General features: G+C 44.0%; 1 protein-coding gene across 1 annotated transcript; it reads left to right on the top strand.

Annotated features, from left to right (window-relative positions):
- Positions 1-390: 390 nt before the first annotated feature.
- Positions 391-7,532, top strand: LOC125527982 (alpha/beta-Hydrolases superfamily protein). Its single transcript, XM_048692496.2, has 4 exons — positions 391-675; positions 4,127-4,442; positions 5,149-5,308; positions 6,794-7,532. The coding sequence occupies exons 1-4, from the start codon at positions 526-528 to the stop codon at positions 7,251-7,253; spliced, it is 1,086 nt and encodes a 361-aa protein (XP_048548453.2). The 5' UTR covers positions 391-525; the 3' UTR covers positions 7,254-7,532.
- The last annotated feature ends 15,286 nt before the right edge of the window (positions 7,533-22,818 follow it).

Below are 22,818 nucleotides of genomic sequence, written 5' to 3'. Positions count from 1 at the left end.
GGAATTTTGTACAAACGTGGTTAAACGAGAGGCATGGAAATTCTTGGACAGAGGCGAATTTGTTAATCTGACCCCGGCCTATCACCAGCTCCGTTACTCTACACGTAACACGCCGCTAATCTACGTCAATCTGCACACCGCACAAAAGGGTCCCAAATTTTTGTAGTATTTCAAATATAACAAAAAAAATTCAATCGGAATACATAGTATATTCATTTGAACTGTCAGTGGTCGAAGAAATTTAAATTGCTGTTTGAAATAAGGAATTTAAATTGTTGTTTGAAATAAGGAATTTAAGCAGTGGTGAATTTAAATTGCTGTTTGAAATAAGGAATTTAAATTGTTGTTTGAAATAAGGAATTTAAGCAGTGGTGTTAAAAAAAGATGAGCTATAGAGGAAAGACATGGGCGCAAACAAAACGACGGCGAGTCTCCAGTCGTCGAGCTCCAGAGTCCACCGCAGCCCACGTCGTCCGCCTCCTCTCCACTCCCCACGTCGCGCCGCCTCCTTCTCCCACTGCCCTCATGCGCCCCTCCGCGGCGGCCGCGGCCGCCTTCCTCACCCCCGCCGTGACGGCCTCCACCCGCCTGGTTCCGCTCCGGCGGGCGAGGCGCTTCGCTGTACGCTGCGTCGCCGCCCCTCCCGCCCCCAAGCCCGCGTACTCGCCCTCCAAGGTGAGTTCGCCGAACAATTGGTCGCCGAGTACAAGTGTCGACATAAATCGCCGCTGTGGCTGGCTGCCGGAGTTGGACTCATCGGAATCGTTGTATATCGGGTGGCTGGGGAATCCGTTGAATAAGCCGCGAGTCTTAGCACGATTGAGGTTCGCCAACTTATTCCACGCGGATTTAGATCTCGAGTTGTTTGGTAGGTTTTCAGTCGCAAGAAACTTCCATATATTGCTTAAAAGGAAAAGAAAAACCAATGCCCAGCAGAATTTACGTGCCACCTAAACAGGGGCGGAGCCAGGATTCGGGTATAGGGGGGGCCAAGCAAAGTTGATAAACCAAAAAATTCATGTGCGAAAACAAAACATACAACGTAATATCATATTAATGTGTCGTTTCGACGCAATAAAAATATAGTTACATTTGTGTTAGTCTAAATTTCTCCTGCAATTGCCAATAAAATCAAATCATTAATAATTTCATCAGAAGATAACCTAATTTCTAAGTACTTTCCTTTTCAATTTAGATTATCTTGCAATTCTGAACAAGTCGTCTTCATTTGGACTGGGATTATTGGCAACTTGCACATTAGCCCCGTTAACAATATCATTAGATTGGGAACCCAATACAACATGCTTAAAAGTTAAATTAATCATTATGATGTTTGTCGGTGCTTTTCTTTTCGTAACCCCTTTTTGAGTTTTGCGAATGCTTTTCATAACTACTTGGCAAATCAAACTATGAAAAGAAATTTCAAAGGAACTACCGTAGTAAATCATCATTAGAATAAGTAAAACTGGATATGCAATTCAGACGCGCATAGATAAGGATTGAGAAAGAATAGCAGACTGTTTTAGTGATGCTAACCTTGACTAGTTGACTTGGACCGCTGGAGAACTGGCGGGAGTAGTCTGCAAGATTGCTCATCGCGGAGCCAGTGCCGGTTGATTTAATCGGACTCAAATCTGATCATGGCCAGGGAGGGCAGGAGGCAGCCACATCCGCCAGCGCTTCGCCTCAAATCACGTCGGGGGTTAATCATTTTTTAGGGTAAATAACGCCAGGGGCTACTAGTACTTTTTTGTTTACATAAACAGGGGCAGACGCCATGACCAAAGTGGGCTTTATTATGGGCCTTTACCTTTTGCAGATTTTACTCTATTATAAGGAGGGCCAAGTATGTCCATTAATCCAGTTTTATCGCTAAATACTCCTAGGTGTTATAGAAATCGTCGAGCGTTAGGGGGGGCCAAGCCCCTGCTCGCCCCCCCCCCCCCCCCCCCCCCCTTGGTTCCGCCACTGCACCTAAATGCCCAGCAGAGTATATACGGAGTAGCATATTTTTGGGTTGAATTCGGTACACTGTTGTTGGCACCCACCCACCATATGCGGAATACCTAATTTGTTCAAAAATATGTGGCATGCGTGGGTGGTTGTCGAATTTTGATCCGTCTTCTATTCTACTTTAGGTGGAGCTTGCCTTGAACCCTTCAGTTACGAAGTGGAGATCTCTGTAAATACTGAATCAATACATTTTGCATCCTGTAACACAATATCCTTCCTCCTTGGTAAAACCAATTATACTTCATCCTATTGTTATTTCTAGAATATTATCACAGAGATTAATAATCGGATTGAATGATCAGTTTAACCTTGTGCGAGATGCTTAGCCCTAGAGAAAATCCCAAATCTATGTTGATGTTATCGATTGATGACTGTTCAGTCAAATGATCAAAACACTGTTTTAGATTTTTCTTGACAAGGTCGAATTACTGCAACGTGAAACAAATGGAGTATATACTACTTAAAGTATAAAGTATGAAATGGAAGAAGGTAGAGAAAATCTCAAATCTATGTTGACGCTACACCGTTGTAGATTTTTCTTCACAAGGTGGAGACAAATGGAGTCTATACTACTTACAGTATGAAATGGAAGAAGTATTATCAGTTAGGACCCTGTAAGCCTGCTCTCTGTTCTCTCTCTCCCCTCTCACATGCATATGAGGTTTTGTGCTACCTCCTTGCTTCCCATGTCTAAAGGCATGCAAAATTTCAAGACCAATTCGACCTCAGTTTGAAGGGATGAAAATGGAAAAATGTGCATGAGTGCTGACTTTTCGCTGACCATCAGTATATATCTTCTCTACTTGTCAATTTCATATCTTCCAAATCAATCGAGCTGGGCCTTGAAATTTTTAATGTAAATAAAATATGCGCTCTCTACATCGCCATTTTTCTTTTTGCAAACTATTTAATAGCACTTTTATTGCTAGTGCAGTGATTTTGCTATGCTGATTTCATTAATTGGCGTGTATGGCTTGAGTTTCTCTGATTCTCAAAAAAAAAAAAACAATCTGCATATTCTCTAAGATAGAGCGAATTTGATGTCATGTTGCTCCTATAGTAACAATGATGAGAGGCTGGGACATAAGGGATTGACTTTACAGGGAAAAAATGGAAATGGGCATTGTGAGACAAACAAAACAGAATTGCTAAAAAAAATTCTTGACGACCTTGAAGATTTGAACAGTGGACCACATTGTGCTGAACTTAGTACTACGTCAACAAAGCCTTTTTTCCCAAGCAAGTTGGGGTAAGCTAGAGATGAAACCCAACATAAACCTATGAGAACCCATAAAAGAAGTGATCAAGTACATGTAAACAAAGTGAAGGATTGTAAATTAAAGTTCTGGTACATGGATTGCTGAATTCCATGCATTCCTATAAAGGGCCAAATCTCTGGGTACATTACTCTTTAGAATACCGCTATTCACTGGTGCTTCTGCAGGTCTGCGTCGTATATGTCCAAACCACCTTAGTCAGTGTTGGACAAGCTTCTCTTCAACTGGTGCCACCCCTGCCTTATCACGTATTCCCTCGTTCCTAATCCGGCCCTTTATTGTATGGCCACACATCTACTTTAGCATGCGCATCTCAGTGACACTCATTTGTTGGATGTGTTGTCTCTTAGTAGGCCAACACTCCGCTCCGTATAGCATCACAGGTCTGGTCGCTGTCCTGTAGGACTTACCTTTGAGCTTTTGTGGGACCACTTGTCACAGAGGATGCCAGATGCTTGCCGCCACTTCATCCACCCTGGTCTGGTTCTGTGGCTAACATCCTCATCAATACCACCTTTACTTTGTAGCATTGATCCCAAGTATCGGAAGGTGTGTCTCTTAGGCAATGGCAGACAAACAGTGGACCATATTGTTCTGAACTTAGTACTATGATATGCACAAAATATCGCTGAAGTTCATGATACCATGTTTGCTCCAACAGATTCCGCTAGTACAATTGTTTGTGCATCCATTTGTTAAAGTTAAGGTCCTTAGTGAATATCGACTACTTTAGAGGCAAATATCTCAACATTGAACTGCTAACTGTGGTCAGATGATCAACTTTATTTTCTCTCTGGTATTATCTGTCTGTAACATTATTTGGTATGCTTTTTTAGACTGGGAATTGGCAGTGGACATTTGAGGATAAACCAGTAAGCGTTTACTATGAGGAACATGAGCAGGGGACTGCTGAGAATGTGAAGAACATCCTTATGATCCCTACAATTTCTGATGTTAGCACAGTGGAGGAATGGAGGGTGGTCGCCAAAGATATTGTGACACGGAAAGGAGAACTCAGCTACCGTGCTACTATTGTTGATTGGCCTGGTCTGGGTTATTCAGACAGGCCATCACTGAACTATAATGCTGATGTGATGGAGAATTTTCTGGTTCAGCTACTGAACTCACCAAATAGTCCTGTGGCGGATGCAGGTAAAACAGAATTTACTCTTTCAGTCAACTGGTAGTCTGTCATTGCAAGCATCTTTCCTGGAATTAGTACTTGATTCTATGCACTTTGCTTTGATTATGGTTATTTGGTTCACGAATATGACTCATTCTTCTATCCTTTAATGGTAGCTTCCTACTTTACCTGCATATGCTTATTGTAACCATTGTTATGAAAAGTATATGTATGGTTCAGACTGTTTGGTGGTTCAACCAGAGCCCAAAAGTAGTATGTTTGTGCTATGCACGAAATTATGCCTGCCCAATGTTATCATTCACAGCCAACTGAAATATTCTAGAGAAAGTACTTCCAGGTTATATTCTTCTTGGCTAGTACATGAAAGCTGGCTGGCCACTTTATACTGGTATCTTACGGTTACAGGAACATAATTATCGTATGTTAGTTCGTCATGGGTAGAGTAGCAATGTAGTTAAAGGAAGCTTATAGAGTTCTGCAGACCAGCCAAAGCCACCTTGGGAATATTCTCTTGTCAGTGTTAACAAGTAGAACATATGCCAGAAAGCAGATAACAAATTCTAGTTGATCGATGTTTGTCAGATTGACTGCTGTTGTCAGTACGATTTTCAATTATTCAGTAACAGCAATCACTTTGAAAATTTTGTTCTGTTTGAATCTCAGTAGTGACTTAACGATGTGGGTGTACACTTGCACTGTCTACACTATGTTCAGATGGCGAACTGGTAGTTGTTGGAGGTGGTCATGCAGCAACCATAGCTATCCGTGCAGCTGGGAAGGGCCTTATCAGACCATCTGCGGTTGCTGCTGTTGCACCTACTTGGGCTGGACCCCTTCCCATTGTATTTGGCCGAGGTTCTGATATGGAAACAAGGTACTAAAACTTGCGCTTATTACTCGTAGTTCTTATGCTATTACGTATATTTGCCAGAGAATACTTTTATAGGCACTCCCGTGTTCTTTCATCTGTGCAACTTTGTTTATGCTCAAATCAGGTGGAGGCAGGGTACTCATTTTGTTGAGTTTATTTTAAGATAATAGTATAATACTACCTATTACCAAGATCACCACTACCAATACACTTCATTGCCAGGTTTTCAGCAACAGTTTGCATTTTTCTGTGCTGTCTTGACTACAAAATCTGTAGACACTCCATTTACAAGCCTCATGCCTATGGGCTAGGGCTATATTCCCTGACCCTTTATTCACAATATTTGTTGTTCATTGTGTATGTCAATTGTCAAGGGAGTATATACAAAATGTGCTAGGCATGAAACATACCCAGAATCGTGAGTTTTGTGAAGCTGTGGAAACATTAAGATGATCTTGATAGTCCTTAGATGCAACCGGACTATAGGAGAAAATACTCCCTTTTGATCATCATTATACTGTATCAAAGTGTACCTCATCCTGCCTTTTATTCTGTAGTGTTCATGCCTATCAGTAGTGTCATCACATGCCTTTAGGTGGGTTGGAGCATCTCGTTCAACAAACAGTAAATCTCCTAGTTGGTTCAGTACAAATCTTTCAGTTGCAGCACTGTTAGTAAAATCTTCTACGTGGTTTAGTACAGATCTGCATTTAGTTGCAGCACTGTTTTGCATACATATCTTTTCGATCGTAGGCAGTTGCAACATGGTGATGTGTAGGCCCCAGCAGCTAGGGTGCAATTGAGAAAATGTTTGTGTACGAACGAGTCTGCCTTATGCAGTGATTCATTAGTTATGTCTGGCCTTGTTTGTCATTATGGAATTTGTCTATGTGGTTGCACAGAGAAAGTACAGCAGTATTTGCAGGCACTCATTTTCCAAATTGGTTTTATGGCTTCATTTTCCAAAAAAAAAATCTGCCTTATGCAGTGATTTCATTAGTTATGTTTGGCCTTGGCTGTCAGTATGGAATTGTCTATGTCGTTGCACATGGAAAGTACAGTACCATTTGCAGGCACTTCGTTTTCCAAATTGGTCTAACGGCTTTATGAGAAAGGAGATTGTCATTTCTGTGCTGCGGTACTGATTTTCATGTGTAGCCTCACACATTTAACTTATGTTGATATATATGTATAACTGATTAGTGAAGCCTGTGGTGGAGGATTGTAGGTGTGACCTAAAGCAGTATGCATTGAAATCACACAGAATGAATACTGATGTACTCCCTCCGTCCCATAATATAAGTGTGTTTTTTACACTAGTGTAGTACTGTAGTATAGAAAACACTCTTATATTATGGGACGGAGGGAGTACTAGATAATACGTGATATGATCACCCCTATCATCCATTTTTCTACAGATACCCGGTCTGCTAGTGCATAAGATTCAAGCTGACTGCACTAAAATAATTTTTGACCTGTCAATAACAGGTACGGGCTTCTACGAGGAACCCTCAGGGCCCCAGCCATTGGCTGGATGATGTACAATCTTCTGGTGAGCAACGAAAAGTCCATCCAGTCCCAGTACAAGTCCCATGTGTATGCCAACCCTGAGAATGTGACACCGGAAATCGTCGAAAGCCGCTACGAATTGACCAAAAGAAAAGGCGCGCGATACGTCCCTGCCGCGTTCCTGACGGGCCTCCTCGACCCTGTCCAATCGAGGGAGGAGTTCCTGCAGCTGTTTGCCAAGTTGGATGGAGATGTCCCTGTTCTAGTGGTGTCGACGCTGAATTCCCCCAAGAGGTCCAAGGCCGAGATGGAGGCTCTCAAGGGCGCCAAAGGCGTGACCAAGTTCGTGGAGGTCCCGGGCGCGCTTCTGCCGCAGGAAGAATACCCCTTGGCCGTTGCAGAGGAGCTCTACGACTTCCTGCAGGAATCAGGAAGATGAGCCACATGTGTGAGGGAACTACACTGGGGTGGCCCTGACTGAGTTCATCGACTCATATCGCCTTTTGCCGGTAAATTTTCATCGACGCGCCATGTTGTTGCACCCGAGCTTTTTATTTAGAGACAGTAAAGCAGCACCATCCGTTCATGGGCGCCACCACTCATACCGGACGGAGCCTGCTTCTGACGGAGCTGACGTCCACACATACATACAGCTCCAATTTGTGTAAAAAAGCACACTGCCCTGACCAATAATTGCAGTCCATCACAGTTAAGCCCATCCCCGTGGCTCCAGTCCACAGTTAACCTTGCATCATCACCCGATGGCGTCCATTCATTGCACATGGAGGTAGCAGTTCTCTCCCAGGTCACCTGGTTTTCTTCCCATTGATGGCAAGTACATGCCCTACCACTGCAAGCCAGGCACTGGTCTCCACAGGTAAACGTCTCTTCGCCCTTCCTTGTCCGACCCGTACATTTCACCTAGCCCTAGGCGGCGACGGCGTGCGGCAGCGGCGTCCTCTTTCGCCGCCGGCGAATCAATGCTTGAAGCTGAGAGGTGCTCGCTCGCGGGCTGTTGTACGTATCTGGAACTAGAAGCTCAGTCTGGTACGCACGTTGCGGAGGGTGCTCGTACTGTCGTACAGGCCGATTCTTTGATCAGTAATTATTGTATTGGGGCGTGATCCCAGCGGCTGGCCGTGCCGCGGCCATCAATGCCGCATTTAGTGAAGCCTCCCGAGGCCAGCGGCGGCCTCCGGCACGCAACCTCACCGCCGGGCTCGGTCCCGGCCGCCGTGAAACCCTGAGAGCTACGCGGCGGTGTCGGCATGGTCCGCGAGGTCGCCGTCGGGGGCGCCCACGTGGCGCCCCGACGGGGCCCGAGAGGGACGGGCATTCAAGCCGGTCGAAAGGGAGGCCGGGGTGGCAAGTGAGGTGTCCCGGCTCCGGAGGTGGACTTCCTGTGCGCCGGTGCTCCATCATGACCCCTCCCGCGCTTGATGACGGTCCATGCGATGCAACGCAAGACCGTGGGCGCTGGCCTGACCACTGTGGAGTCGTAGCGTCGTCCGGCCCGGGGCTTCAATGCCGCGAGATTGGTAGGGTCTTGGGTGGGTATATGCCTGGATGGATGTGTACTGGACTGCGGCAGTGGTATTGGACGAGCACGCCTGTATGCGTGTGCGCGCTGCGTTTCTCCCGTTGTGGCTGTTTAAGATTGCGTGGAGTGTTCGGGCTCACGGCATCTAGAGCCTGGACGATGGCACTCCGGCGCAACCGAAACACCGGAGCAAGAGGATTTCAGGCAAAAGCTAGAAGCACCGGGACACCGATCTCCAGCTTATTATTAGTTCACTTCGCCCCACGTATAGCCGTGGCAAAAAAGCGTCGCTTGTTTGGTGCCAATGCGTCTACGAAAAGTCCACTAGGAGCAGGGACAGGACAGCACCAACAATGCAAAAAAATAGGCAGCAAACGGGCTTGTTTATTAATCCTTCTGCATGGGGACAAGCGTCAGCTGTTAGGGCCATGCAAGCAACCGCCAGTGCCATCCATGCCGATGCCGATCCCCACCGACTCCTAACAAGTCCAAGTTTGCTTCGCGATCCCGGTAACCTTTTCTGGTTGCTTCCGTCGTCTCGGACGGGCTTTCGGCACGAGTTTCCTCTTCTCCCCATGGCTTCAGATTTAAGATGCAGGCGACGTGCCGCGTAAGATTACTATAAATCGGTCATGAGACTCGCGCTGCAACTGATTTCTCCAATTTTGGGTAAGAAGCTGCTTCGGATGACTTCACTTCGCTTTGGCATGCAACGTTCTCTCTTCAAGATAGTTTTTCTTGTTGCGGTGATTTTCTCATTCTCAGGGTAGTGTAATACTATGGTCGAAGAACAATGACACCTTTTTATTTGTACGGCAAACCGAGAGAGCGGTGCACAGATGCAATAGAGTGGAGATGAAATGGAAAGACAGATGATAACAATAGTCTGAACCAAAAGGATTGGATATATAGGTAACCTGGGCCGATAACGGCGTTAACAACAGTTCACATTCCTTTCTAATGACAAAAGGCAGCGCTTCTGACAAGTTCTCGAGAAACACCAGGTAATATCAAAACGGACGAACATAAGGATATTCTGAATCAGTGGTGACGGATATCCTAAGAGATTCACATTATTAAGAAGCGGATCATTCATTATTGAGCAGTCTTAACATGGTTCCTCTTACCTTCTCTTTTCATAAAAGAAGGGGGTCAAAGGAAGATTTTAAAATTTGCCCTCGTTATTTACTCCCTGAAGCACAACAATCTTGAACTGTCGGCCGCACACCAACTACTTCATAATATACTAAAAAAATCGAAAGAACATCTCCAGAAGCTACAATAGCAGAAAATTATATATATAGAAGCCATTGTCCTGACTATATTTCACTCGGTAGAACATGATATACACAACATGACAAACAAAAACTGATGCTGATTAATGTCGAAATACATAGATGAGAATTGTACGAATCAAAGGAGAGGGAACCCTAGGTGCAGTGGCGGCGCCAGGAATTTCTTCCTTGGTATTCATTGGTATTCATTTGTGCAATTTTATGGCAATATAACAACAAATATACAGCTAGGTAGCAGCAGTATACCAATGGATTAGCATTTCTTTGGTATTCCATGGAAGTCCAGGGAAGACCCCTGGCGCCGCCACTGCCTAGGTGTAACACCATACAGAAGTGGCGCGGTCGTACTTCCCTGTGCGTGAACCGTTGGTCGCAACCAAATGCTACATAGTTACAAGTTTTGCTTGAGGGCACTTTTTACAGAGCTATATTGGTGAGTATTTTCTATAATCAGTACACCATTCTCCTAACCACTGCATTTGACAGCGGAATTTAATACACACAACCCGACAAAGATGAAACAATTCCTAGTAATATCAAAATGCACGGGTATGCACTACTTTTCCGAATCAGAATGGGTAAAAACACCTTTTATTGAAAAAATGCACTACTTTTTGAATCAGAGGTGCCATAGGATGTTGATGGTGAACCAGTGTGCTACAAAGTTAACATTTACTCGTGGAAGCTTTTTTCTAATAGGTAAAAGATTATCCCAACTAACTTTATTTTATTCCGTAAAACAATAAGCACAATATAATACAAATGAGAATTAGTGCTCGCAATACGAGAAAGGATGGATGCCAACAATAGTTTGAATTAGAGGACATGCCTAACTAAGCCAGATGATGACACATGTAAGATGCAAGACACTCAGCCATCGACTCCATGAAGCACCCATGTCTTGAACAGCCGGTCACAAACTAAAATCTTCCACATGTACGTTATATAGTGTAACAATATAAAAAAATAAAAGGAAATCTAATAAGTAAGCTATTCCCCTAATCAACCGGATTTTACACAACAATAAGTTAGCAACCTCCGATCGAATGAAAAGGTGGTTATGATGCTATGAACTACTAGACCGAGGATGTTGACATTGGTAAGAAGCGGAGCACATACCCTAGGATGGCTAGCAACATCAAAGATGCACAGAGAATGACTACTCTCCTAATCAAAAGTGATACATAGGTGCCCTAGGATGTTAACTGCAAAAAGAAATAGGTCACTCCAATTTACTCCATGAGGCACTTTTTTTAAGGTGAACCAACGCTAGAAAGTTAGCATTACTTGAGGAAGATTTTCTGTAATCAGATAACCGTCATCCCAAATAACTTCATTTCATTTTCTAATGCAACACATACGCACCAAGAAAAACAGAATTCGTCCTTGTAACACCAGAAAAGGACGGTGACAACAATAGTTTGAATTAGATGAGATGCCTATCAATAACCCTAGGATGTGGACATAGGTGAAATGATATATAGTAGGGTGCTTACTGCTGAAATATATTGCCCCCTCCCCTCTCCCACGAGAAAAACCCCTAGGATGTTGACACATGCAAGATGTAAGTCACTCGCCATCGGCTCCATGAAGCACCCACGTGTTGCATCACTGGCGACAAACCAAAATCTCCGCAAGGTACGTTATATAGAGCAACAATATCAAAAAATGGAAAGGAAAACTAACCAATAAGGAATTGTCCTGGTCGGTTAGATTTTACACATCACCTACACAACAACTGTGAACTGGAAACGAGTAGCATCGAAGTGGTGACGTAAAAACAACAAACTCTGATCGCGTCAGAGGTGGTTATGGTGCTATGAACCACTAGAACGAGGACGTTAACACCACTAAGAAGTGGGCGAACTCCCTAGGATGCCTAGTAACATCAAAATGGACATAGAATGACTAGTCCCCCAATCAGGGGCAATAAATAGGTGCCCTAGGATGTTAACAACAATAAGAAACAGAGCACTCAAGTTTACTCCATGAAGCACAAAAATCTTGATTCTTGATGTGAACCAATGTTACAAAGTTAGCATTTACTCGAAGAAGCTTTTATGCAATGACTAAACCATCTTCCCAACTAATTTTATTTCATTTTATGACAAAATATACACACCAAGACAACCGGAAATTAGACACATGGATGAAAAGAATAGTTTGAACTACATGAGATGCCTAGGTACCCTAGCTCATGGTGACACAAGTAAGACTTACTAAGGCACTTACCATCGACTACATGAAGCACCCACATGTTGCATCGCTAGTCACGAACCAAATGCTTTGGGGATAGTACCTTTTGCAGTGCTACATTATAAAAGGAAGAATAAAAGCAACTAAAAATCTAATAAGTAAGTTGTTCCCTTAACCGATTAGATTTCACACATGATCACAACATGCCTAAGCCCAACACAACAACTTTGAAACTAGCAACGAGTAGCATCAGAGTGGTCAGTTAAGAACGGCACATTCCGATCGAAACAGAGGTGCTTATGATGCTATGAATGTCTAGATCGAGGATGCTGGCACTGGTAAGAAGTGGAACACACTCCGTAGAATGCCTAGTTGTTGGGGAACGTAGTAATTTCAAAAAATTTCCTACGCACACGCAAGATCATGGTGATGCATAGCAACAAGAGGGGAGAGTGTGATCTACGTACCCTTGTAGATCGACAACGGAAGCGTTAACTTGGTTGATGTAGTCGTACGTCTTCACGGCCCGACCGATCAAGCACCGAAACTACAACACCTCCGAGTTCTAGCACAAGTTCAGCTAGATGACGATCCCCGGACTCTGATCCAGCAAAGTGTCGGGGAAGAGTTCCGTCAGCACGACGGCGTGGTGAAGATCTTGATGTACTATTGTCGCAGGGCTTCGCCTAAGCACCGCTACAATATTATCGAGGACTATGGTGGAAGGGGGCACCGCACACGGCTAAGAATATGATCACGTGGATCAACTTATGTCCTTAGGGGTGCCCCTTGCCTCTGTATATAAAGGTTCAAAGGGGGGGCCGGCCAAGAGGAGGCGCGCCAGGAGGAGTCCTACTCCCTCCGGGAATAGGACTCCCCCCTTTCCTAGTTGGAATAGGATTCGCGGAGGGGGGGGGGAGGAGAGAGAGGAGGAAGGGGGGCCGGCCCCCTCTCCTTGTCCTATTCGGACCAAGGGGGGGAGGGGCGCGCGGCCCATCTCTGGCCACCTCTCCTCTCTTGCACTAAGGCCCACTAAGGCCCATATACCTCCCGGGGGGTTCCGGTAACCTCCCGGTAATCCGGTAAAATCCCGATTTCACCCGGAACACTTCCGATATCCAAACATAGGCTTCCAATATATCAATCTTTATGTCTCGACCATTTCGAGACTCCTCGTCATGTCCGTGATCACAGCTGGGACTCCAAACAACCTTCGGTACATCAAAACGCATAAACTCATAATATAACTGTCATCGAAACCTTAAGCGTGCGGACCCTACGGGTTCGAGAACAATGTAGACATGACCGAGACACGTCTTCGGTCAATAACCAATAGCGGGACCTGGATGCCCACATTGGTTCCTACATATTCTACGAAGATCTTTTATCGGTCAGACCGCATAACAACATACGTTGTTCCCTTTGTCATCGGTATATTACTTGCCCGAGATTCGATCGTCGGTATCCTATACCTAGTTCAATCTCGTTACCGGCAAGTCTCTTTACTCGTTCTGTAATACATCATCCCGCAACTAACTCATTAGTTGCAATGCTTGCAAGGCTTAAGTGATGTGCATTACCGAGAGGGCCCAGAGATACCTCTCCGACAATCGGAGTGAAAAATCCTAATCTCGAAATACGCCAACCCAACATGTACCTTTGGAGACACCTGTAGAGCTCCTTTATAATCACCCAGTTATGTTGTGACGTTTGGTAGCACACAAAGTGTTCCTCTGGCAAATGGGAGTTGCATAATCTCATAGTCATAGGAACATGTATAAGTCATGAAGAAAGCAATAGCAACATACTAAACGATCGGGTGCTAAGCTAATGGAATGGGTCATGTCAATCAGATCATTCAACTAATGATGTAATCCCGTTAATCAAATAACAACTCTTTGTCCATGGTTAGGAAACATAACCATCTTTGATTAACGAGCTAGTCAAGTAGAGGCATACTAGTGACACTCTGTTTGTCTATGTATTCACACATGTATTATGTTTCCGGTTAATACAATTCTAGCATGAATAATAAACTTTTATCATGATATAAGGAAATAAATAATAACTTTATTATTGCCTCTAGGGCATATTTCCTTCAGTCTCCCACTTGCACTAGAGTCAATAATCTAGATTACACAGTAATGATTCTAACACCCATGGAGCCTTGGTGCTGATCATGTTTTGCTCATGGAAGAGGCTTAGTCAACGGGTCTGCAACATTCAGATCCGTATGTATCTTACAAATGTCTATGTCTCCCACCTGGACTAGATCCCGGATGGAATTGAAGCGTCTCTTGATGTGCTTGGTTCTCTTGTGAAATCTGGATTCCTTCACCAAGGCAATTGCACCAGTATTGTCACAAAAGATTTTCATTGGACCCGATGCACTAGGTATGACACCTAGATCGGATATGAACTCCTTCATCCAGACTCCTTCATTCGCTGCTTCCGAAGCAGCTATGTATTCCGCTTCACACGTAGATCCCGCCACGACGCTCTGTTTAGAACTGCACCAACTGACAGCTCCACCGTTTAATGTAAACACGTATCCGGTTTGCGATTTAGAATCGTCCGGATCAGTGTCAAAGCTTGCATCAACGTAACCGTTTATGATGAGCTCTTTGTCACCTCCATATACGAGAAACATATCCTTAGTCCTTTTCAAGTACTTCAGGATGTTCTTGACCGCTGTCCAGTGATCCACTCTTGGATTACTTTGGTACCTCCCTGCTAGACTTATAGCAAGGCACACATCAGGTCTGGTACACAGCATTGCATACATGATAGAGCCTATGGCTGAAGCATAGGGAACATCTTTCATTTTCTCTCTATCTTCTGCAGTGGTCGGGCATTGAGTCTGACTCAACTTCACACCTTGTAACACATGCAAGAACCCTTTCTTTGCTTGATCCATTTTGAACTTCTTCAAAATCTTGTCAAGGTATGTGCTTTGTGAAAGTCCAATTAAACGTCTTGATCTATCTCTATAGATCCTTATGCCTAATATGTAAGCAGCTTCACCGAGGTCTTTCATTGAAAAACTCTTATTCAAGTATCCCTTTATGCTATCCAGAAATTCTATATCATTTCCAATCAGTAATATGTCATCCACATATAATATCAGAAATGCTACAGAGCTCCCACTCACTTTCTTGTAAATACAGGCTTCTCCAAAAGTCTGTATAAAACCAAATGCTTTGATCACACTATCAAAGCGTTTATTCCAACTCCCAGAGGCTTGCACCAGTCCATAAATGGATCGCTGGAGTTTGCACACTTTGTTAGCTCCCTTTGGATCGACAAAACCTTCCGGTTGCATCATATACAACTCTTCTTCCAGAAATCCATTCAGGAATGCAGTTTTGACATCCATCTGCCAAATTTCATAATCATAAAATGCGGCAATTGCTAACATGATTCGGACAGACTTAAGCATCGCTACGGGTGAGAAGGTCTCATCGTAGTCAACCCCTTGAACTTGCCGAAACCCTTTTGCGACAAGTCGAGCTTTGTAGACAGTAATATTACCGTTGGCGTCAGTCTTCTTCTTGAAGATCCATTTATTCTCAATTGCTTGCCGATCATTGGGCAAGTCAACCAAAGTCCACACTTTGTTCTCATACATGGATCCCATCTCAGATTTCATGGCTTCAAGCCATTTTACGGAACCTGGGCTTACCATCGCTTCTTCATAGTTCATAGGTTCATCATGATTTAGTAGCATGACTTTCAGAACTGGATTACCGTACCACTCTGGCGCGGATCTCACTCTGGTTGATCTACGAGGTTCAATAGTATCTTGTTCTGAAGTTTCATGATCATTATCATTAGCTTCCTCACTAATTGGTGTAGGTGTCACATAAACAGTTTTCTGTGATGCACTACTTTCCAATAAGGGAGCAGGTACAATTACCTCATCAAGTTCTACTTTCCTCCCACTCACTTCTTTCGAGAGAAACTCCTTCTCTAGAAAGTTTCCGAACTTAGCAACAAAAGTGTTGCCTTCGGATCTGTGATAGAAGGTGTATCCAATAGTCTCCTTTGGATATCCTATGAAGACACATTTCTCCAATTTGGGTTCGAGCTTATCAAGTTGAAACTTTTTCACATAAGCATCGTAGCCTCAAACTTTCAGAAACGACAACTTTGGTTTCTTGCCAAACCATAGTTCATAAGGCGTCGTCTCAACGGATTTTGATGGTGCCCTATTTAACGTGAATGCGGCCGTCTCCAAAGCATAGCCCCAAAACGATAGCGGTAAATCAGTAAGAGACATCATAGATCGCACCATATCTAGTAAAGTACGATTACGACGTTCGGACACACCATTACGCTGTGGTGTTTCGGGTGGCGTGAGTTGCGAAACTATTCCGCATTGTTTCAAATGTACACCAAACTCGTAACTCAAATATTCTCCTCCACGACAGATCGTAGAAACTTCTTGTTACGATGATTTTCAACTTCACTCTGAAATTCTTTGAACTTTTCAAACATTTCAGACTTATGTTTCATTAAGTAGATATATCCATATCTGCTTAAGTCATCTGTGAAGGTGAGAAAATAACGATATCCGCCACGAGCCTCAATATTCATCGGACCACATACATCAGTATGTATGATTTCCAACAAATCTGTTGCTCTCTCCATAGTACCGGAGATCGGCGTTTTAGTCATCTTGCCCATGAGGCACGGTTCGCAAGTACCAAGTGATTCATAATCAAGTGGTTCCAAAAGTCCATCAGTATGGAGTTTCTTCATGCGCTTTACACCGATATGACCTAAACGGCAGTGCCATAAATAAGTTGCACTATCTTTATCAACTCTGCATCTTTTGGCTTCAACATTATGAATATGTGTGTTACTACTATCGAGATTCAATAAGAATAGACCACTCTTCAAGGGTGCATGACCATAAAAGATATTACTCATATAAATAGAACAACCATTATTCTCTGATTTAAATGAATAACCGTCTCGCATCAAACAAGATCCAGATATAATGTTCATGCTTAACGCTGGCACCAAATAACAATTATTTAGGTCTAATATTAATCCCGAAGGTAGATGTAGAGGTAGCGTGCCGACCGCGATCACATCGACTTTGGAACCGTTTCCCACGCGCATCGTCACCTCGTCCTTAGCCAATCTTCGCTTAATTCGTAGTCCCTGTTTCGAGTTGCAAATATTAGCAACAGAACCAGTATCAAATACCCAGGTGCTACTGCGAGCATTAGTAAGGTACACATCAATAACATGTATATCACATATACCTTTGTTCACCTTGCCATCCTTCTTATCCGCCAAATACTTGGGGCAGTTCCGCTTCCAGTGACCAGTCTGCTTGCAGTAGAAGCACTCAGTTTCAGGCTTAGGTCCAGACTTGGGTTTCTTCTCTTGAGCAGCAACGTGCTTGCTGTTCTTCTTGAAGTTCCCCTTCTTCTCCCCTTTGCCCTTTTTCTTGAAACTAGTGGTCTTGTTGACCATCAACACTTGATGCTCCTTTTTGATTTCTACCTCCGCAGCTTTCAGCATTGCGAAGAGCTCGGGAATAGTCTTATTCATCCCTTGCATATTATAGTTCATCACGAAGCTCTTGTGGCTTGGTGGCAGTGATTGGAGAATTCTGTCAATGACGCAATCATCTGGAAGATTAACTCCCATTTGAATCAAGTGATTATTATACCCAGACATTTTGAGTATATACTCACTGACAGAACTGTTCTCCTCCATCTTGCAGCTATAGAACTTATTGGAGACTTCATATCTCTCAATCCGGGCATTTGCTTGAAATATTAACTTCAACTCCTGGAACATCTCATATGCTCCATGACGTTCAAAAGGTCGTTGAAGTCTCGGTTCTAAGCCGTAAAGCATGGCACACTGAACTATCGAGTAGTCATCAGCTTTGCTCTGCCAGACGTTCACAACATCTGGTGTTGCTCCAGCAGCAAGCCTAGCACCCAGCGGTGCTTCCAGGATGTAATTTTTCTGTGCAGCAATGAGGATAATCCTAAAGTTACAGACCCAGTCCGTGTAATTGCTACCATCATCTTTCAACTTTGCTTTCACAAGGAACGCATTAAAATTCAACGGAACAACAACACGGGCCATTTATCTACAATCATACATAAACAAGCAAGATACTATCAGGTACTAAGTTCATGATAAATTTAGGTTCAATTAATCATATTACTTAAAGAACTCCCACTTAGATAGACATCCCTCTAATTCTCTAAGTGATTACGTGATCCAAATCAACTAAATCATGTCCGATCATCACGTGAGATGGAGTAGTTTCATTGGTGAACATCACTATGTTGATCATATCTACTATATGATTCACGCTCAACCTTTCGGTCTCCGTGTTCCGAGGCCATATCTGTATATGCTTGGCTCATCAAGTATAACCTGAGTATTCCGCGTGTGCAACTGTTTTGTACCCGTTGTATTTGAACGTAGAGCCTATCACACCCGATCATCACGTGGTGCCTCAGCACGAAGAACTTTCGCAACGGTGCATACTCAGGGAGAACACTTTTTGATAATTTAGTGAGAGATCATCTTATAATGCTACCGTCAATCAAAGCAAGATAAGATGCATAAAAGATAAACATCACATGCAATCAATATAAGTGATATGATATGGCCATCAACATCTTGTGCTTGTGATCTCCATCTCCGAAGCACCGTCATGATCACCATCGTCACCGGCGCGACACCTTGATCTCCATCGTAGCATCATTTTCGTCTCGCCAATCTTATGCTTCCACGACTATCGCTACCGCTTAGTGATAAAGTAAAGCATTACAGCGCGATTGCATTACATACAATAAAGCGACAACCATATGGCTCCTGCCAGTTGCCGATAACTCGGTTACAAAACATGATCATCTCATACAATAAAATTTAGCATCATGTCTTGACCATATCACATCACAACATGCCCTGCAAAAACAAGTTAGACGTCCTCTACTTTGTTGTTGCATGTTTTACGTGGCTGCTACGGGCTTAAGTAAGAACCAATCTTACCTACGCATCAAAACCACAACGATAGTTTGTCAAGTTGATGCTGTTTTAACCTTCACAAGGACCGGGCGTAGCCACACTCGGTTCAACTAAAGTTGGAGAAACTGTCACCCGCAAGCCACCTATGTGCAAAGCACGTCGGGAGAACCGGTCTCGCGTAAGCGTACGCGTAATGTCGGTCCGGGCCGCTTCGTCCAACAATACCGCCGAACCAAAGTATGACATGTTGGTAAGCAGTATGACTTATATCGCCCACAACTCACTTGTGTTCTACTCGTGCATATAACATCAACATATAAAACCTAGGCTCGGATGCCACTGATGGGGAACGTAGTAATTTCAAAAAAATTCCTACGCACACGCAAGATCATGGTGATGCATAGCAACGAGAGGGGAGAGTGTGATCTACGTACCCTTGTAGATCGACAACGGAAGCGTTAACTTGGTTGATGTAGTCGTACGTCTTCACGGCCCGACCGATCAAGCACCGAAACTACGTCACCTCCGAGTTCTAGCACACGTTCTACTCGATGACGATCCCCGGACTCTGATCCAGCAAAGTGTCGGGGAAGAGTTCCGTCAGCACGACGGCGTGGTGACGATCTTGATGTACTACTGTCGTAGGGCTTCGCCTAAGCACCGCTACAATATTATCGAGGACTATGGTGGAAGGGGGCACCACACACGGCTAAGAATATGATGACGTGGATCAACTTATGTCCTTAGGGGTGCCCCTTGCCTCCGTATATAAAGGTTCAAAGGGGGGGGGGCGGCCGGCCAAGAGGAGGCGCGCCAGGAGGAGTCCTACTCCCTCCGGGAGTAGGACTCCCCCCTTTCCTAGTTGGAATAGGATTCACGGAGGGGGGGGGGGGGAAGAGGAGAGAGAGGAGGAAGGGGGGCCGGCCCCCTCTCCTTGTCCTATTCGGACCAAGGGGGGGAGGGGCGCGCGGCCCATCTCTAGCCACCTCTCCTCTCTTCCACTAAGGCCCACTAAGGCCCATATACCTCCCGGGGGGGGGGGGTTCCGGTAACCTCCCGGTAATCCGGTAAAATCCCGATTTCACTCGGAACACTTCCGATATCCAAACATAGGCTTCCAATATATCAATCTTTATGTCTCGACCATTTCGAGACTCCTCGTCATGTCCGTGATCACATCCGGGACTCCGAACAACCTTCGGTACATCAAAACGCATAAACTCATAATATAACTGTCATCGAAACCTTAAGCGTGCGGACCCTACGGGTTCGAGAACAATGTAGACATGACCGAGACACGTCTCCGGTCAATAACCAATAGCGGGACCTAGATGCCCATATTGGTTCCTACATATTCTACGAAGATCTTTTATCGGTCAGACCGCATAACAACATACGTTGTTCCCTTTGTCATCGGTATGTTACTTGCCCGAGATTCAATCGTCGGTATCCTATACCTAGTTCAATCTCGTTACCGACAAGTCTCTTTACTCGTTCTGTAATACATCATCCCGCAACTAACTCATTAGTTGCAATGCTTGCAAGGCTTAAGTGATGTGCATTACCGAGAGGGCCCAGAGATACCTCTCCGACAATCGGAGTGACAAATCCTAATATCGAAATACGCCAACCCAACATGTACCTTTGGAGACACCTGTAGAGCTCCTTTATAATCACCCAGTTACGTTGTGACGTTTGGTAGCACACAAAGTGTTCCTCTGGCAAACGGGAGTTGCATAATCTCATAGTCATAGGAACATGTATAAGTCATGAAGAAAGCAATAGCAACATACTAAACGATCGGGTGCTAAGCTAATGGAATGGGTCATGTCAATCAGATCATTCAACTAATGATGTGATCCCGTTAATCAAATAACAACTCTTTGTCCATGGTTAGGAAACATAACCATCTTTGATTAACGAGCTAGTCAAGTAGAGGTATACTAGTGACACTCTGTTTGTCTATGTATTCACACATGTATTATGTTTCCGGTTAATACAATTCTAGCATGAATAATAAACTTTTATCATGATGTAAGGAAATAAATAATAACTTTATTATTGCCTTTAGGGCATATTTCCTTCACTAGTAACTTCAAAATGCATCAATAAGGCTCACTCTCAGAATCAGAGGTGATACGTAGGTGCCCTAGGATGTTAACACCAACAAGAAACATAGCACTCGAATTTACTCCCATGAGACACAAAAATCTCGAGATGAGTCAATGCCACAAAGTTAGCATTTACTTGAGGAAGCTTTTTTCAATCAGTAAAGCATCATCCCAACTAACTTTCTTTCATTTCATAACACAATACACACACCAAGGCGGACTGAAATTAGACACATGAATAACGACAATGGTTTGGACTACATGAGATGCCTAGGTACCTAAAACAAAATCTCAAGAGAAAGGAGAATTGTGAAACGTGGAGTATTGTTGGAATAGGACTTACAACTTTCACCTATGTTACCCAAATAATTGGTTTCGGGTTAGTAAGTTTTACGATCGACAACATGAAGCACCCATGTGCTGCACCGCTGGTCACGGACCAAATGCTTCGGGTTTAGTAGAACACTTTTTTAGAGCTAGACAAGAAAGACAAATAAAAGAAAATGAAAATCTAATAAGTAAGCCGTTCTCCTAATCAAATAGACCTCACAACACGCCTAAGCCCAACACAACAACCGTGAACTGATATCGTAGTGTTCAGGTCACATTCTGATGGAACCAGAGACATCTATATCAAGGACACTGACACCGGTAATAACTGGGTTCATCACATAGAAAGTGCCCATTCTCAGCTCGAGCTCAAATGAGCTTGGTGAACAATAAAATCCAAAATAACTGAAAGAAAATTTAAAAAGTACGATTTTTTTGCGGAACAAACATGAGAAACTTTTCACATACTTGCAAAAAATTTCATGGTGGAATCACATTCGTGGGGCATGAAAGAAAAAAACCAAAATCAATGCTCCAAAATGCTTCTTTTACTTTGTTTTGTACTCCTCTTAGACTTATGTTACACTTGCTTCGAACTTGTAAGGGTCTTAGTTTAAGGCCGGATAGATGCCTCCGTTTCAAAAACAGTCTTTTTCCTTGGCATCAATTTTTTTTTGCCCACACCTCCGCCAGTGTAATTCTTTCACGGAATTTTGCATGCATGTGAAATTTTTCTCAATGTTTATTGAAAAATAATATCAAGTTTTTTTTTAAAATTTTACGGTTTATCCGAGCTCATTTGAGCTGGAGCTCAGATAAGCCGCGTCCGGACCACAGTCGCTACCGACTCCACTACCCCGCACGCACGCACATAACCTGATCGATCGAGAGAAGCGACCGTGCGGGTCCGTGGCGAGACGGACGTGGCTCCCTCGCGCGCGCTCGGGAGCATTCGCGGCGCTCGGCGGCAGACCGATCGGTCGGTCGCTTTCGGGCTCGAATCAAGTGAAGAGCGCGGACACGTCCAGCGCGCGCGCCGCGGCCACGCCACGGTCTAAGGTACGTTTCGTTTCACACTTCGCCTTTGTAGCTGTAGCCTGTAGCCCGTGCCGTGCCTTTCGCGAGCCGACAGCCGATCCATCCACGGGGGTCCCTTTCTTGCTGTTATCGTCCGTGCGTCGTGTGGTGCTTTTCCCATTGAAATCCTGTTGACAAAGCTCCTTAACTTTTTGTCCTTCTTACGGTTGAGCGATTTTATGAAGAATTTCTGCGCCGGATTGTGGCGATTAATGGGGCCTCAGCTCGATCTTCGTCTTCGATTTGTTCTCGGAGAGAACATCTTTACGAGATTAGTACCCTTGACGGCTACGCAAACTCTTCCCTCCGAGCTTCACCGGTGAACCCGTGACGTGGTTCAGAATAAACATCTTTATATGTTTATTATTTATTATTTTATTTTTTGCGAGAATTTTTTTGATCTATTCATCTCCAATCATGACAATACAACGAATACTAGAAATAATA

The sequence above is a fragment of the Triticum urartu genome, chromosome 5A (assembly GCF_056163025.1).
Source record: "Triticum urartu cultivar PI428250 chromosome 5A, HENAU_Tu73, whole genome shotgun sequence".
Lineage (NCBI taxonomy): Eukaryota > Viridiplantae > Streptophyta > Magnoliopsida > Poales > Poaceae > Triticum > Triticum urartu.
This window is presented reverse-complemented; position numbering and strand designations above follow the sequence as displayed.